Below are 16,315 nucleotides of genomic sequence, written 5' to 3' on the forward strand. Positions count from 1 at the left end.
GGCGCATTGACGCGGTCTTTGTTCTATGATTTTGTTACCTTCTCCTCCGGTCTGTTTGTTTTAACCCCTTGTTCTCTCCCTGATTTTACCACCGGCATCATATAGCCCTTCTTTTCCAACATTCCTACATTGTAACATTTCTATCTTGTCGGTCAACGTCCCCAATGGCCGAACAAGTCGTGGCTTACACTCCTCTGGAGGTTCCTATTCCTCCGGTGCCTACCAAGGAAGTCTTCTCCGAACTTCAGTGGGCCACTCTGATGTCCATAGCGGATACGGTCATTCCATCGATTCGTGGCCCTAACGCTCCTAAATCGTTTACTACCAAAGTGATTCCGCAGGCCCAGTTCGATGCCGGCCTCTCATCATTAACTGACAGCATCTCCGGGCCTGATGCAACCGCTGTGGCAACACAGTACCTGGAAGAAAATGCCTCGTCGAATCCTCGTTTCCGACCGGGGCTACAGCGCCTGATCTCGGAGTATGTCCATGAGGAAGGCAGGAATGGTCTTGGCTTCATATTGAATACCCTAAAGTATGTGTTCTTGGATCCCAGTTGCGAGGGATGATGTAATTGACACTACTATAGCACGAGAGCTGGCTCATTGATTTTGACGGGATCCACCACCCCTATACAGGATCAGCCGTTCCATGTCCGGGAGAGAATATTTTGCGGCTGGGAAACATCGAGGCTGAAGCCTCTGCGCGTCATCTACCGAGCACTTTCAGCCATCTGCAAGAGGACATGGCTTACTTATAGCCCTACGCTTTGCCCGACCATTGGATTCCCCCGTGTCCCGGTGCATGGAAGTCCCGCCGATGGGTTCGAATACGAGTTCTTGCAATTCCCGTCGGGAGATGGACCGGAGACAATCGAGACCGACGTCGTCATCGTCGGAAGCGGCTGTGGAGGTAGCGTAACTGCCAAGAACCTCGCTGAAGCAGGCTATAAGGTTATAGTGGTCGAAAAGGCCTATCAATACTCAACCAAGCAGTTCCCAATGAATTTTAGCGAGGGGTCGGTGAGTATGTTTGAAGGCGGGGGTGCGGTCTCAACCGATGATGGCTCAATGGGGATCTTCGCCGGGGCAACCTGGGGTGGTGGCGGCACCATCAACTGGTCTGCGGCTCTTCAGACTCAGAACTATGTCCGTGAGGAATGGGCGAAGGGCGGTTTGCCATTTTTCACGTCGCTAGAATTTCAGAACTCCCTGGATCGCGTGTGTGATCGGATGGGAGTCAGCGCTGATCATACGACGCACAACAAGCAGAACCGTGTTCTTTTGGAAGGAGCGCACAAACTCGGCTATGCAGCGAACCCCGTACCGCAAAACACCGGCGGCACCGAGCATTATTGTGGCCATTGCACGATGGGGTGCCATTCGGCGAGCAAGAAGGGTCCCACGGAATCATTCTTGGTAGATGCTGCCCATGCGGGAGCCACCTTTGTGGAAGGCTTCCGTGCAGAAAAAGTCCTGTTCACCGAGACCAAGGGCGGCCGGGTGGCCTCGGGCGTAGAGGGTACATGGACCTCACGGGACGCATACCTCGGCGTGTCTGGAGCGAGTGCCGTGAAGCGCAAGCTCATCATCACAGCCAAGCGGGTTGTTGTCTCTTGCGGCACACTGCAAAGCCCCCTCCTGCTGCTACGCAGCGGTCTCAAGAACCCACAGATTGGCCGAAACCTTCACCTCCATCCAGGTAAGCTTCCCCTGTCGCGTCGTAGGTAGCATACTCATTATATGTCTAGTCGTTATCTCGGGAGCCGTGTTTGACGAGCAGACTCGTCCGTGGGAAGGGGCTGCCCTGACAGCCGTTGTCAATGAATTCGAGAACCTGGACAAACAAGGACACGGAGTCAAGATCGAATGTGTCACAATGCTGCCTCCGGCCTTCCTTCCGGCCTTCCCCTGGCGGGACGGGCTGGATTGGAAGCAGTTTGTGGCCAAGCTCTCTCACATGACCGGCTTCATTACCCTTACGAAGGATCGCGACAGCGGCCGCGTGTATCCGGACCCTGTCGATGGACGACCCCGGGTAGACTATACGGTTTCCGCCTTCGATCGCAAGCATATTCTCGAGGCACTGATAGCCACGGCGAAGATGGCATACATCTCCGGGGCCAAGGAGTTTCATACCTCGAGCCGTGAAATCCCGCCGTTTATCCGGCCCGAGGATGCATCGGACCCTGCGTCGCCGGAGGGCACGAACAGTGCTGCCCTTCAAGCATGGATCGAGGAAGCCCGGAGCAAGACCCTCGACCCCGAGAAGACCACGTTTGCCGCGGCGCACCAGATGGGCACCTGTCGCATGGGCAGCTCCCCGCGGACCAGCGTGGTGGACCCTGATTGTCAGGTCTGGGGTACGCGCGGATTGTACGTGGTCGACGCATCTGTATTCCCCAGCGCCAGTGGCGTCAATCCCATGGTAACCAACATGGCGATCGCCGATTGGGCCAGTCAGAACCTTGCCAGGTCGTTGAGCAAGGAGAGCAAGGAGGGAGAGGTCATGGCGCGCCTTTGATTGGCGTTGGAAGTGTACAGGTTGAGGGGCATCGCTTCGCCTTGACATGAAAGTAATGAAGCGCCATTCTTAGTGTATTGTTAACGATATCTCCATACCGTGTGAACGAAAGCAGTGTTCCACTTATATTCATATCATATTATGTTTGCGATTTTCATATTCATTGCTCATCATTCCGACCGCGCATCCAGTCCAATCTCACTGGAAAGCAGGCCTCTTCTCAATAAGCTTCTTCTCCCCAAACGCCTGCTTCACGCCCTCACTCTCAATCGTCCTCTCATACCACGCCACCACAGCCGGATACTTGGCCCTCAACTCCGCATCCAAAACCATCCCAAACGCCCAACTCAGCGGCGCCGCGAGACTAATATCCGCCAAGCTCAACTTCTCCTCCGTCGCCAACCACTTCCTATTGCCGGCCTTCAAATACGCCTCAACCGCACCCACCGCCCTCTCCAGCTTGGCCAAATGGCCCTCCAACTCCTCCGCAGTATACTGCGCTATCTTCATCTGCCACAGCGCAAACGGCACCACGGCGCCCATGCCATCGCCCTCCGCGAAGCAAATCCACTGCCGGATGTGCGCGCGCTCCGCCGCCGACACGCCCAGCAGCTGGTCCTTGGCGGGGCCGCTCTCGGCGACGTATTGCGCGATGGCGTCGGACTCGAAGATCAGGGTGCCGTCGGCGGCTTCGAACGCGGGCGCTTTGCCCATGGGGAATTTGGCGAGGAAGTCGGCGCTGCGGTTTGTCACGCCCATTTGGAAGTCCGGGGCGGAGGTGATCTCGAGGCCGCTGAGGTTGCCAGTGGCTTGGATCTGGTGTGGGTTGTTAGTTTGGTTTGGTTGGTCTTGTAGGGTTTTGTTTGTGGGGGCTGTTTTCTTTTGGTTGGTGGTGGTGGGTTGGATTGTATGGTGGTGAGGGGTATATGTCGGAGGGGTATAATACCTTCTTAACCCGGGGGTTATTAGGATAAGAATAAATCGTTCCGAAAGAAGTCATCTTGGCTGTTGAAGTTGTTGTGGATTAACCTGGTCGGTCTGGTCTGGTTTAACAATGAATGATGAAGTGGAATTGTCGATCTAGACAAGTTTGTTTACGTGGAGGTAAGTGTAAGTGTCAGTAAATATAGCTGTATTTATATTGACACCGCGGAGACTGTTTCCGAGAAGTTCGTCCGAGCCGAATCGAATTGAATTGCTAAGATTCGCTCCCAGATGACAAATCCAGGCCGAGCGGGATAAGCCGCGGTGGGGTTTGGCCGAGACATTATTACATTTTATTTAATTCTTCGTATCCTGAAGGAAGGAAGGGATTGTTTTTCTGTGATTTCGTGGTTTCTGGTGGCTCTGCTGGAGATATACTTCGTGGTATGGTATGGTAGACTTAGAGTGACTTAGAGTTTCGGTTAGGGTTTGTTGCTTAAGTGTGTTAAGCTGTGCTTTCAGCGCTGTCGTCAGGTTGGATGCCGATGGTGCAAGCGGCTTACGGGGTGTCGATTGGTTTCTTGGATTGGGGCTAGAGGATGGTGGCTGTTTAGTGTGGCTTTGATGGTTGAATTGTATGGGACTGTGTCTACACAACGGGTATCTATTTCGCTGTCATGTGTACTACGTCCGTCTCCCAATTGATTTCAATACATAGCATTAAATGTCCTTTTCCTTTCTCAACGTCGGCTCATCCTCATCGCCATCCCCACTCGACCGTCTCTTTTGCGCCTGCGTGGAGATAAACCGGATCATGCTCTCGCAAAGCCGATCAAGCACCCACTCAGGCTCCGTCTGCGAAGCTAACATGGGACTATTCTCGCCCATCCAGTCCCAATTCAGAATCCCATACTCATCCTCATACAAAACCGTCTCCCCCGGACTTGGATCCGTGAATCGAATCATGCGGGTAAACTCCACCCATTCCTCGTAGCTGTAGCGCTTCGGATGTCCATTGACGGCATCCCGGGTCGTGCGACGGATAGCGAACGCGAGACGCTGGGCTAGCTCGAAATCCGACGGTTCTTTATCCCCTTCTTTCCCGATCGGTTGCTGGTTCCGTGAGGACTCGCCGTTCTGCGTCCCCTCTACGTCACCAGGGCCGATTTGAAACCCCCGGGTGACTCTTTGGTTCTGCTCGCGTTTCTCGAGGTAGGCCAGGATACGGGGGAACCTGGTAATGAAGGACTTGTACTTCCCCGTACGGGGGAGGACGGTGTAGTCTGCGACTTGGCTGGTGGCGTGCTTGAACACCGCGACGACGGTATTGCTCATCTCGGAGATGAGCGAGGTCATCGTCGGAATGGCGATGAGCGACCACACGACGAAGAACGGCTTTGCGGCGTTGGTGGTGGGTGTGATGTCCCCGTACCCGATAGTCAACAGGGAACAGAAAGCAAAATACAGAGCCTGGAAGTACGTGAACTGCTCCTCCAAGGCCCAGAACACAACCGCGCCGCAGGTCCACAGGATGCCAAATGCAATGAGACTGAGGATGAGCCGGTACCATCGACGGAAGACGACGCTTTCGTATTGGATGGCGCGCATGGCGTCGAACCGGTCCTTTTCCTCTTTCATGACGATGTCCTTTGGTCGGCCGATCGCATCGCGGTAGAGCGCCGTCACTTTACTGATGATGGGTGTTTTGCGTGTGTGTTTGGGCCGATACGCGATCTTTGATGTGTTGGGCGTCAGTCTCAGTCTCTGTTGGAGGTCTTCTTCCACCAGAGAGTGTTCGATTGTCGCTTCTCGGCGCCGTTCGGTGTGCTTCTGCACCACGTTCGTGTCTTGCAGGTCTCGGATGATCTTGTTGATGCTTCCCACTACCAGACCCAGGATGATTATCCCAATCACGGCGTAAGGGAAGACAAGACCCCTCCCGACGGGGGTCTTGGGGGTGACGTCGCCAAAGCCAAGTGTTAGAATGGTAATATCGCAGAAATACAGCGCTTCGGCGATGGATATCCCGATGACCTTCTGGAAGACAGCGGCGCCTACTATTAACCAGATCCCAAAAGCAGTGGTCTGGAGAATCAGGGTTCGCTGGCCATCTGTTAAGGCAAAATGTTGAGGATAATGTCCCAGGAAGTATCCAAGCATGTTAATCATGAGGATCGTGGTGAGAATGAAATAGTGAATCGCCGCAATGACGGCATACCAGTATGCCTGCGAGTAGGTCTGGTTTGGAGGTATCGGGCTCGCATAGATATGCACTGAGCTGGTGATTCCGATCAACTGTGTGTGTTAGCAGTGCTCGGGGGAGATTTTGGCCCTTGTCACTTACAATGGCGGTCGCTAAGGACCAAGAAATAATAGAAGCAGGCAGCGCGATGATATATCGGATGGTCCGTGTAAAGTTGAACAGAAGGAATAGATTCCCTAGCACCCCAAATGCAAGAGAGGTGGCGTTCAAGCCAATGCACCTGACACAGTTAGTGTAGGCCCCATCGCTACCTATATACCGGGTGCTTACCATCTGGGATCAGCCAGTAATACCTGTACCGGGTTTCCCTCCGGATCCTGTTCTTCAGGATGTATTTCACTTCTCCAGGACATGGCCAGCGCGACCACCGACATCACGTTTGCAAATGGACTGGTGGTGGCCGCCATCAAGGGGATGGCGGTCGAGGCGAACCACCAATCCTGCGGCTCGTCATCGTCCGGAGGCCTCGGATTGAATTGACCTTGAAGCTTCTCCCATGTGGAGGTTTTTGCTAGAGCCTTTGGTGCTTTCGGACCATTTCTATCGCCAGACCTTTCCTTCATGGTGAAATCTGATTCCATGGCTGCAGGGTCTCTCTTAGCTGATTATTGCCCGCAGCACGTATAGGGTCTCATGTTTGTGATACAGCAATGGTAATATACGGAAGATTGACATTGAATACTGTGATTCATAGTGCATGAAAAGTCCTGCCTGTCAATGTTAATTTACATGAAGTCCCGGAACATAAACGTTGTGGGGATGAAAGTTAATTGGACACCACGTGAATGCCCCAGGCATCAATCAGGCATAGGGAATGTAGTAGCCCTCATGCCTCAATACCCTCATACATGACAGCAACTGATATGGTAATCTACCTTTGGAGCGACTGCCTACAGCTAAGGAGGTGAACCATAGAGCCGTGGCTTAGCAATCCTTCGTTTCACAGCGCACGTCAAAGGCCATGGTGACACAGAAGCCTTTTTCGTATGACACCAAGCAACTCTGTAGTACACCAAATCCTACAGGACCGTTTGCTTCAAACCCCTCTTCCATATCAGCAGTAGTTCAATCTACGTTGCACAAGTCCAGTTCCATTCTTGCCCATTTCAGATACCCACAAACCCCAGAAGGGTATTGCCAAATTGAAACCCACATACCTAGCTCAACACCAAAGAGCTAAACCATACAATAGCGACTACAAAGCCCAGTACGTATCCTCCGCGGCTGATTCTCCGCCGCTTCAATAAAACCCTCCTGTTCAATATCATCAACGCTCCCCGTGAGTTGAATGTACCCTTCCTCATCCAGTTCGTGCAGTGCTCGCTTCAACCACAGGCGACAAGTGATCGGCGGGGTATCAGGAACAGCAGCAAGTCGCTCTGCCAGGGCAATATGCAACACAGGGTCCATCACCGCGATCTTCAAAGCGACGAGTAGGTTGAGTGAATTTGGAATGCCGGTAATAGGCTTGGTTTGATATTGCCACTGATTGCCCGTCTCGACACTGTTGATCACATGAAACATGATGCCTTGGCCTTGACTTTGGACAAGGTAGAAGGCCCAGTGGAATTGAATGTCAGAGCCGAGGTCAGAGACCAGGATGTAGAGGCCATTTGTGTCGAAGGAGAGTGGGCTGTTTGGCATGTTGGAGTGCCATCAGAAGTACGGCTGATTTGGGGAGAAAGTAGGAGGGGCATTGTATTAAATGACATGGCCGGTGGATTTTGGCTAACCAGATTGGGAGTAGTCGGCATGGGGTGTAACCCATAATTGAAGGCGCGTAGGGTGGCTCAGATAACATAGGAAGGGGAGATGGTGGTGTTTATTAACTTGTATAGTCTTGTAGAGAGTGGCACTTCCCGATCGGGTCAGGTAGAGTGTACTTTGAGGTCTGGTTGACACTTGAGAAGTACTCGTGGTTTAGCGCGTAGAAGGATATTATTGTGCCAGCTCAATAGCCTCTGTCACCATGATCTGTGTCGTAGTCAGAAGAACGCTTCCTGAGTCATAAGGGTGTCAATTCATGGTGATGTGTTCTTTTTATCGTTTCAAATTCGACGTTGCGTTAGGGTAATCAGAAGACCTTGAAGCCTCCATATCTGTACTTAGACTAGGCTAGCTAAGTTATGTACCAAGCTATTTTACTTCCTCGAGATACAACGACACAACCCTAAATATGCTACAGATCTCGATACCTCAAGTGAATGATTAGATTCGACCCTCACCCCACATATACACATCTACTAAGCAGTAGAAAACAGCAGACATCCCATCTCTATTCAGTACAGTAGTAAGAACAGTCTTGACCATCGAACCAATAACATAAGCGTGCAACAAGCACCTTACACCCCATATTTATCATATGTACTCTGCAGCTCGTACTCGTGTGCCTCCCTCAGTAGATGCGCCAACTCACTAGGATGAAAGATATTAAAAAGAACCATGGCCACGAAGATCAATACAGCATCAAAGATATATAGAAATATCTCGTGATGCAAAAGAAACCCATTGTTGCCCTGAAGATACTCCGCTAAGCGGAACACGGACCGCACCATAATCAAGAAGCTGGTCGCGTACAGGACGTTCAGATGCTTCCTCCACGGGATCGACAGATCGTGGCACCGTGGGATCGGGTATTTCCTCAGCTTCCAGTCAAAGCTACCTGCTGTAACTATAAAAAAGCCGAAGAAGAATATCTGGACGAAAAGTCCCACCACAATGATCTTTTCACCCAGCTTCATGTTGTCTAGGCTGCCGCTACTCTGGATGCCGCCCCCTAGATGGGAGTTAGTACTTGTACCATGTGGTACAAGAGTAAGCTGAGCTTGTGGGAAAGGTCTGGTAAGGCTGACTCACCGGCGCCTTGTAGAAAGAATGAGAGGACGTCTCCCGTCACAAAGATCTTGGTCAACCATTTTTTGCTCAGGATTGCATGGGACTCTGCTCGTAGAATCAAGATGATGCGCCCGAGGAGCATGTAAACGGAGGCAGCTAGAAGAGCAGGCGCGAGAAGGAGGAACAAAGTCTGGATCAAGTAAGGCCCAAGAGTCCAATTTGGACTCTCATGACTCGACAGTGCGCGTCCGATGTAGCCGATGATTTCAACTGCCGGAATGAGCACAACTCATGCAAGAAAAAGATTGAACCCATAATGTCCGTGGAAACAAGTCATTACTAACATATACCGCCCACCAGGAATGGGATAAAAAACCAAGTTCGAGTTCGGAACAGCTGCACCGCGTGCCATAATGTCGTTATCGTGAACAGGATAGTGAAGATCACGGCGCCGGCCATACTGGGGTCATATCGATAGAAGGCGAACATAGACGCCTCGTTTGATGCTGTATTTGTAGCATCGTCGCTGCTCTCCATTCTGGGTATTTTGAGGATTTCCGGTGCAAGGAGAGACTATGTTAAACGATGCTGGAGTGCTCTCGTGTTGCTGTTCGGGATTGTTGTAGATTTTATGTAACATGATGTCTTTAAATGCAGTGGGCCGTTAAATCAGCTTGGTAGCCCTCGGACTGGTTTGCGAGCAGAAAAGAGTAAGATTGATCCCATCATGGAAAACTTCAATCGATAGTAAACCGGGGCACCGGGGACCCAGTTTCAAAATAGATATAGATAGGGCTTATGAATTTTAAGATGGTATCCACTTCGTACTCTCGTACTCTCGTATCTTCGTATCTTCGTACCTTCGCGTGTTGCCACTCCAAACCGTCCGCTATTCGGCAATCACACTTGATCGCATACAGGCTGTTCCCTGCCCTAGAGCCGAGCTCTGCCCGTCAACATAGTATTGTACCTAACTCCATATGATTGTATAAGCCGGGTAGATAGGCGAGCCCCGGTTGAAGAGAGAGCATTGTATGTATGGTGTTTGAAGGAAGCTTCCCCCGACAGGTCGTCAGCGGGCCTTTGATTGATAAAACGGACAGTCGTACCCTAGTGATAACACTCCTTATTTACTTTTATTTTGCTCGGTGCATACTAAATCCACTCCAAGTCCCGTGGGTTTGTTATAAGTTTATATCCTACTAAGACTTCCTTGCCTAATCTCCCAGGACGGTTAAATAATCCTAATTGACTCGACTTCTTGAAAGGAGGAGTCTCCGGCTGAGTCGACATGCTCCTGAGTGAGCTAATGGGGTATGGCTGATCAAGATGTTCTTCTTCTTCTCGTCCCCAACACCAACCAGGGCATGTGCAGCTCTGGATTGCTTGGCCTTCCGTAGAGACAATTCGACAGAAAGCCCCGAAGAAGTTCCGACTTCCTACAGCTCATCCCCCGTCTCCCAGATCCTGCGAATCGGATCAGATTCAATGTCCATGGGTCGGTCTTCTGCCCACCGAAATATGTCTGATACTCCATCCCCATCAGCTACTCCTGCCACACAGAGCGGCTTACGTGCACGGCACGAAAAAAGGCACAGGGCGCGCCACCTTAAATCCCGCAATGGCTGCTACACCTGCAAGCATCGAAGAGTTAAGGTCCGCCAAGCATCACATTGTAAAATACTAAGATTGCCTATTGACCGCTTGTTGCAGTGTGACGAGGTAAGGCCTGTTTGTGGCGCATGCTCTTTTCGTGGTGAAGCATGTTCATTTCCACCTCCCGCGCCACCCATGTATGTATATTACTTCCCAGCCAGTTGAGACAGGGCATATCAAGATTTCTCTTTGCAGCACTACTGCTCAGGCCGATTCACTGACATGAGGGATCAACCATAGCTCGGTAGACTCAGAGGGCTCTCAGCGTTCGCGAAAGTCCAGGCGGGTGGTTCCTGTACCACATCCCTTGCAGCCGTTGGAATTCCATCTGCCGGGGTTGTCCCCAGATCTGTCACTGCATGGACAAGCAATCAACATGGCTGACATGAATCTGTTGACCAAGTTCATGCTGCAGACATCGAAAAAGATGAGTCTTCATCCGAAACGAATGTTAATCTGGCAGCAAGTTATTCCAGACATGGCTGCAAGAAGGGAGTACTTGATGCATCTACTCCTCGCACTCGCTGGAGCACATACTCTATATGAATCAGATATGGCAAGATCTGGATCACCGAACAAAGACAACAACCAACCCACCACTCCCTCTATTGGTAATTCTGCGATTCATGATCTTCATCGCGTTATTGAACATCACCAAAGGGGGCTCAAAGGGTTCCGAGAGGCTCTATCCGATATGTCTGCTTCCTCGGCAGAATATGTCTTCTGTGGCTCACTCTTAATCGTTGCCTTTGCCTTTGCTTCTTTGTCAATCCGAGGCCTAAATAGGACAGAGTCGGGGATGAGGAATAGAGACAATTATGAAAGTCCGCTTATTGACTGGCTTCATTTGGTTCGAGGGCTGACCAGTGTAGTTCAAGAGCACTGGGTTACTCTCAAAACCGGCAGACTGAGACCAATGTTACTCTACGATTACGCTAACAACGATTGGAGACATACCCTTCCGTCAACCCGTATCCCGCGTTTATCCAATGGTTCACGTATGGTGTTAATATTTGCGCAGGGTGCCGTTAAAGCTCTTTCTACGCTACGCACCTACGCAGCCACGTTGTCTTCAAAACCTGCAGCAAACGAGGCCAATGCTATCTCACCACAGGATTCATCAGATACACAGACTGGAAATGCTGACAATACAAGCCAGGAGCATGCAAATACCATTGATAAGCTAGAGGAGATATATATGAGTATCCTTAATGTGCTTCACTTCTCAGAAAGTGGGCGTGATTGCTCTGCCTCGCGGGATTTTCAGATCGATCTAGAAGAGGCCGCCGTCGCGTCCTGGCCTCATATGGTATCGAACGTCTTCATTGCCCACCTTCAGCCACGGGATCAAGTTGGGATTGCTGAAGGATTTTCTTATACGACATTGGCTCATTTCTATCTGGTTTTCGTGCTCTTTGAGGATTTGTGGTTTTTCAACCGGGGCTCTCACAAGGAGATCGAAAAGATCTTTCGGCTTGTGAGTGATTTGCAAAATGACCAACTCTTAACCCTCATGGAGTGGCCGATGGCTGTAATAGCAGCAAACCGAGAACAGTGAAGCCATGTTGCATCTGTACAGTTCATGGACGACCGGGTATCCTCCGTCAAAACGATATACCACATCCCAGAACTGGTAATTACTACTGGATTTGCAGCAAGAGGATAATATGTCTTCCACTGACAGAAAGCGCTGCATAATTCATTCGCCTTGTGCTCTTGGGGCGATTTTCGGCAACCTAATTAATGACAAATGGCTGTACCTTCGTACGTTCGTATCCTCGCATCCTCGTAGTATCGTTGGTGATCCCCGAAGGTGTGGGTCTTCCTCGCTTTTTAGGTTATGGTTCATTCCCGGCACTGAGGGCTTCGACGACCCACAAACTTATGCGAATGTACGAAGATACGAACAGCTCACGAACAGTTTCATATCGGCATCGATGAGGAGGCCTGACTATGCCTGGATGATATACGCTATAGACTGTAGGCAGCGAATGACCCGGTCGAGCAGATGATATAATAACACACAATTGCTATCGGACCACTCATGGTGACTAGGGATTCTCCTTCTCGATTCGTATTTTCGCATTCTCGTATACTCGTACTGTCGTGTTGTCGCGCGCACCATTTTTAGGTATGCCGGGGCGGGTCACTTTTAATCTGGTTGAAAGATATTTCAGTCTCTTTGCCACAGGTCCACTCTTCTAAGCCCTATCCCTGAAATAATGATGCGATATCGTTGGCCAACGATTTGGTCTCGACGAAGTAAAGTCCATGGATTTCTTGGGCTAGTCCTATTCCAGGCTTGGATGCAACTGTAAAGTCGAATGCAATACCGGATAAACAACTAGATGAGTTAAAGTGTGGAGTCATGGCGAAGGATCTATCAACATAATTAACACGTCCGAAGGTATATTAAGACACAGCGATAACGTCTCAATGTTCTAGTCATCTATCTTTCTTTGCTCATGTTCTCAGCCCCCTCTTTGTCCGTCTCTGCTTTGACTCTCTTATGCCAGATTTCTCTTAAAAAGCAGCCTGGATAGAAGTTGGATATATCTATTAGAACCAGTCGATATCTTCCATCGTCACAGCTCAACTCTTCACACCCCGACCGAGATGGACTCCACCGAAGGAATGTTCGAATTCAAACTATACCGCTATACACCCTCTCTGGGGGCAGCAGTCCTGTTCCTTGTTCTATTCGCCCTAGTTACCTTATATCACCTCTACCAAGTGATCCGTTTAAAGTCCTGGTATTTCCTTGTGTTTGTATTTGGAGGAGTCTGTAAGGTTTTCCCTCTTGTTCTGATACGAACGCAGCGAACGAGGGCAATACTAACATATATACGTAGTTCAAGTTATCGGCTATATCTGCCGTACACTGGCACATAACGATACCAACTCCATACCTATCTATTCCATAGGAACGATCATGATCCTCCTTGCGCCTCCTCTCTACGCCGCCTCGATCTATATGACACTCGGTCGACTAATCAAATACCTGGACGCGGAAGCGCTCAGTATCGTGCCCACGAGATGGTTAACGCTGATATTCGTGATCGGCGACGTGGTCGCATTCATTATGCAAGCAGCAGGTAATGCATCGATCTCCCCAGTCCTGCTGGGCAGCATCAAGCTAACAAACAATCTCCAGGCGGCGGCATCATGGCCAGCGGGAGCATCAGCGCCATGAACACAGGCGAGACAATCACCATCGTCGGTCTCGCCGTCCAACTAGCGTTTTTCAGCGTCTTCATCGTCACTTCGACAATCTTCCACTGGCGAATCCACCAAAACCCCACAGAAAGGTCGGTCATCAAAGGCCCGTCCCAGTGGACGGAGACGACGTGGGTAACTGTAATGGGCGTGCTTTACGTGTCGAGCGTGCTCATCCTTGTCCGATCGGTTTTCCGTCTGATCGAGTATGCGCAGGGCAACGCTGGATATCTGATTAGCCACGAGGTGTTCATGTACGTCTTTGACTCGATGCTGATGTTCTTCACCATGGTTGTTATGGGCTTCTATCACCCCTCCAAGCTCCTGAGTCCGAGGAGTATGGGACGCCAGTCGGATGATACCACGACGCAATTGCATCGCCTGGAGTCGGCTTAGTCTATTCGCGGTTTGCTATCGCTTGGCTGTTTGTTTTTCTGGGTCTTGGATGGAGTTGTAATCTATATGCCGTTCTGTCGTTCACTAGTTAGCCTTTAAGGGCCCCGTTAGGTTCTCGAACCTGATAAAGGCTGTATAAGCCGAGTCCTGAAATTGTTCTTTGTGCATGCCACTCTGTATGTATTGGTAGGTGAACCGATTGCTTAATGAGGAGTGGGTCGGTGGGTCATAAGCATGTTTGAATAACATGTTGATGTCGTCCGTCTGAGGTGTATAGGTTTTCAATATTCTAGGATTGCCATTTGAGCCACTAAGACGCTAGATCTGCGTTTTATCGCATATCTAATTGTTAATTATAGAGGCTTGAAGCTGTAGATATTGTAAAAGGACGCGCTCTACAAAACGGGATGGAAACCTATGGGTCTTATATCGTTACAGAGCGAAATCTTCCTTCAGGTTCTGGATGACTGCACGTATTCGCTTATGATACCTCATTCTCTAAGTGGGCACTCTCAAAAGAGGGGCTATTATAACTACCATCTAGGCCGGATTTCACGAGAGTCTGGAAGCATTGGCTAATATGGAGAAGATCCGATCGCTGATCCTGAAGGGTAGCGCGAGGTTCTTCAAGTTTCTCGAGCCTCTTAACGCATTGGTCCATCGTAGGTTGTATCTCATCGATTACACTGGGTAGCTCTGCAGCGATTTGGCCCAAAAGCAGGTTACTTAGTCGTTGCCATACTATATCTATACTGATATAGGACCATAGTAAGTCTTCCTAAATACTCTGGCGAAGAACTCGGCTTCCTTTTCTCCTCGAACACAGAGGCTCCAAGTCCCCTTCTACGTGTCCATATTCTTGAGGACATCACATCCGAGGCGGAAGCCTACTTCCTGATTCTTCGCAAGTCGGAGAACAATCTGCTTTGTAAAATCATTTTTGGCGGACACGACGGCCAGAATAATACTCCTTGGCTCCTTTCTATGTAATTGAACAATGTTTTGAGCAAGAGTGGTATCAGCGGCCGACTGCGGCTTCGTTCGGAGTGGATCAGTCTGGGAAGATCGACGATTGTGAAATGGGGACGGTCGGCCATGAGACTTCAACTCGAAGAAGGTCATTCGAGAAGGCTTTGCTCTAAGTGAATATATCCATGGCGGCTTGTATATCGTCAATCCGTTTTGGAAGTTCTTCGAAACCATCGAGCTCCTTAAGGAAGCGCGAAAGTGTGTCCTGTTCCACATGACTACGAGAGCGATGGGGAACAATAGATACTCCCACTCCAATGTGGGGCCTCTTGCGGAGACAAAGCTCTGTGGGGAAGCGTGTGCACAAGTTGCTTTTGACCAAGATCTTAACACCCGATATTGTCGCCAACACAGAGCTTTTGCCTGAGGACTGGTCACCACAGACAATGATCCGTGGAAGGGAGATATAATCGCTGATACCCTGGAGACGGGGTGTATAACTGAGTGTAGCAGCTTCGAATGCTCTTCTGTACATCATGCCTCCATGGAACTGGTTGAGAACTGACGCAAGACCATCTTCACCAGGATACCTGGTACGAAAACTGATTCGAGTTCGGTCAAGTCAAGTCAAAGCAAAGACGAGTGTGTTTCAATGAAGACGTAAAGTGCAGAGAATGAGATTGTGGACAGCAAGAAAAGGAAATCCAAGCTGACCATAGAGCTAAATTCTTTGGATGGATAAAGACAATTCAACAGGTAAACGAGATCCCATATACAGCAGACCTTCTGCCATATGGCCTTTGTAGTCATGTGGTCTGCCAGAGTGAATAGCTATAGAAGTAAATACATACCCAGTCAAGTAATCGATCGCCAACCCTGGATTATTTGACTGGTTTAGGCTAGGAATAGATGATATGGATTCACCTCTCACCTCTATTATATCTCCAGTGGCTGATCGGTCATATCATCGCACATTCTTCGGCAGGAGCTTTCATCGAATGAAAGGTCTTCAGCATATGGTGGCCACGGGCTGATCAATATTTAGACTTGTACTGCCTGTCCACTACTAGTATCTGGCAATATCAGCTACAACCATTTCTCCACGAAAGACTGTTAGGATTATGCAAGCATGCAAGTGAATAACAAATGTTATTGTTCACTATTCTGCAAATGGGAAAGTATAGCGCTGTATGAAAGGGGAACCTTGATAAATTATGAGGTGTTTGCTTTCTGTCACAAAGATAGAGTAGCCTCTGAGGTTCACAGTTATAGCCTATAGGTCCGTAATCTACCAATATATATGATACTCTTGTTGTTCGCTCTGACCCATTGACAATTTAGCATCTTGTATTCTGGCACAATAACCTTGTCCGTATATCGTGTCTGGGCATCCGGAACAGTGTATTCGAGGATGAAAGGGCTGTACATAAGAGCGACGTCAACGATGCTATTGAGCCAAGATATCGCTTACCAGCTATCGATGTTGCGCAGCAGCACAGCATTAAATGCAGTGCATTTAGCCTAGAATATCAT

At 49.8% G+C, this 16,315-nt stretch overlaps 7 protein-coding genes across 7 annotated transcripts; 2 read left to right on the top strand and 5 right to left on the bottom strand.

Annotated features, from left to right (window-relative positions):
- Positions 1-164: 164 nt before the first annotated feature.
- Positions 165-2,523, top strand: ABOM_004056 (long chain fatty alcohol oxidase; the record flags this gene model as incomplete). Its single annotated transcript, XM_022531186.1, has 3 exons — positions 165-535; positions 590-1,701; positions 1,751-2,523. The coding sequence occupies 3 exons, from the start codon at positions 165-167 to the stop codon at positions 2,521-2,523; spliced, it is 2,256 nt and encodes a 751-aa protein (XP_022392933.1).
- Positions 2,524-2,721: 198 nt separating this feature from the next.
- Positions 2,722-3,523, bottom strand: ABOM_004057 (glutathione S-transferase family protein; the record flags this gene model as incomplete). Its single annotated transcript, XM_022531187.1, has 2 exons — positions 2,722-3,339; positions 3,470-3,523. 2 exons carry the CDS (start codon positions 3,521-3,523, stop codon positions 2,722-2,724), a joined length of 672 nt encoding a protein of 223 aa, XP_022392934.1.
- A 644-nt stretch (positions 3,524-4,167) lies between these two features.
- Positions 4,168-6,273, bottom strand: ABOM_004058 (potassium channel family protein; the record flags this gene model as incomplete). The annotated part of the gene is made up of 3 exons (XM_022531188.1): positions 4,168-5,742; positions 5,792-5,930; positions 5,981-6,273. 3 exons carry the CDS (start codon positions 6,271-6,273, stop codon positions 4,168-4,170), a joined length of 2,007 nt encoding a protein of 668 aa, XP_022392930.1.
- A 613-nt stretch (positions 6,274-6,886) lies between these two features.
- On the bottom strand, positions 6,887-7,354 carry ABOM_004059 (uncharacterized protein; the record flags this gene model as incomplete). Its single annotated transcript, XM_022531189.1, has 1 exon — positions 6,887-7,354. One exon carries the CDS (start codon positions 7,352-7,354, stop codon positions 6,887-6,889), a length of 468 nt encoding a protein of 155 aa, XP_022392931.1.
- Positions 7,355-8,052: 698 nt separating this feature from the next.
- Positions 8,053-9,082, bottom strand: ABOM_004060 (RTA1 domain-containing protein; the record flags this gene model as incomplete). Its single annotated transcript, XM_022531190.1, has 3 exons — positions 8,053-8,486; positions 8,567-8,815; positions 8,890-9,082. The coding sequence occupies 3 exons, from the start codon at positions 9,080-9,082 to the stop codon at positions 8,053-8,055; spliced, it is 876 nt and encodes a 291-aa protein (XP_022392970.1).
- Positions 9,083-11,117: 2,035 nt separating this feature from the next.
- ABOM_004061 (RTA1 domain-containing protein) lies at positions 11,118-13,813 on the top strand (the record flags this gene model as incomplete). Its single annotated transcript, XM_022531191.1, has 4 exons — positions 11,118-11,755; positions 12,718-12,986; positions 13,054-13,296; positions 13,356-13,813. 4 exons carry the CDS (start codon positions 11,118-11,120, stop codon positions 13,811-13,813), a joined length of 1,608 nt encoding a protein of 535 aa, XP_022392969.1.
- Positions 13,814-14,951: 1,138 nt separating this feature from the next.
- Positions 14,952-15,317, bottom strand: ABOM_004062 (dynamin GTPase; the record flags this gene model as incomplete). Its single annotated transcript, XM_022531192.1, has 1 exon — positions 14,952-15,317. One exon carries the CDS (start codon positions 15,315-15,317, stop codon positions 14,952-14,954), a length of 366 nt encoding a protein of 121 aa, XP_022392972.1.
- Between the last annotated feature and the right edge of the window lie 998 nt (positions 15,318-16,315).

The sequence above is a fragment of the Aspergillus bombycis genome (genome assembly GCF_001792695.1).
Source record: "Aspergillus bombycis strain NRRL26010 chromosome Unknown contig00010, whole genome shotgun sequence".
Lineage (NCBI taxonomy): Eukaryota > Fungi > Ascomycota > Eurotiomycetes > Eurotiales > Aspergillaceae > Aspergillus > Aspergillus bombycis.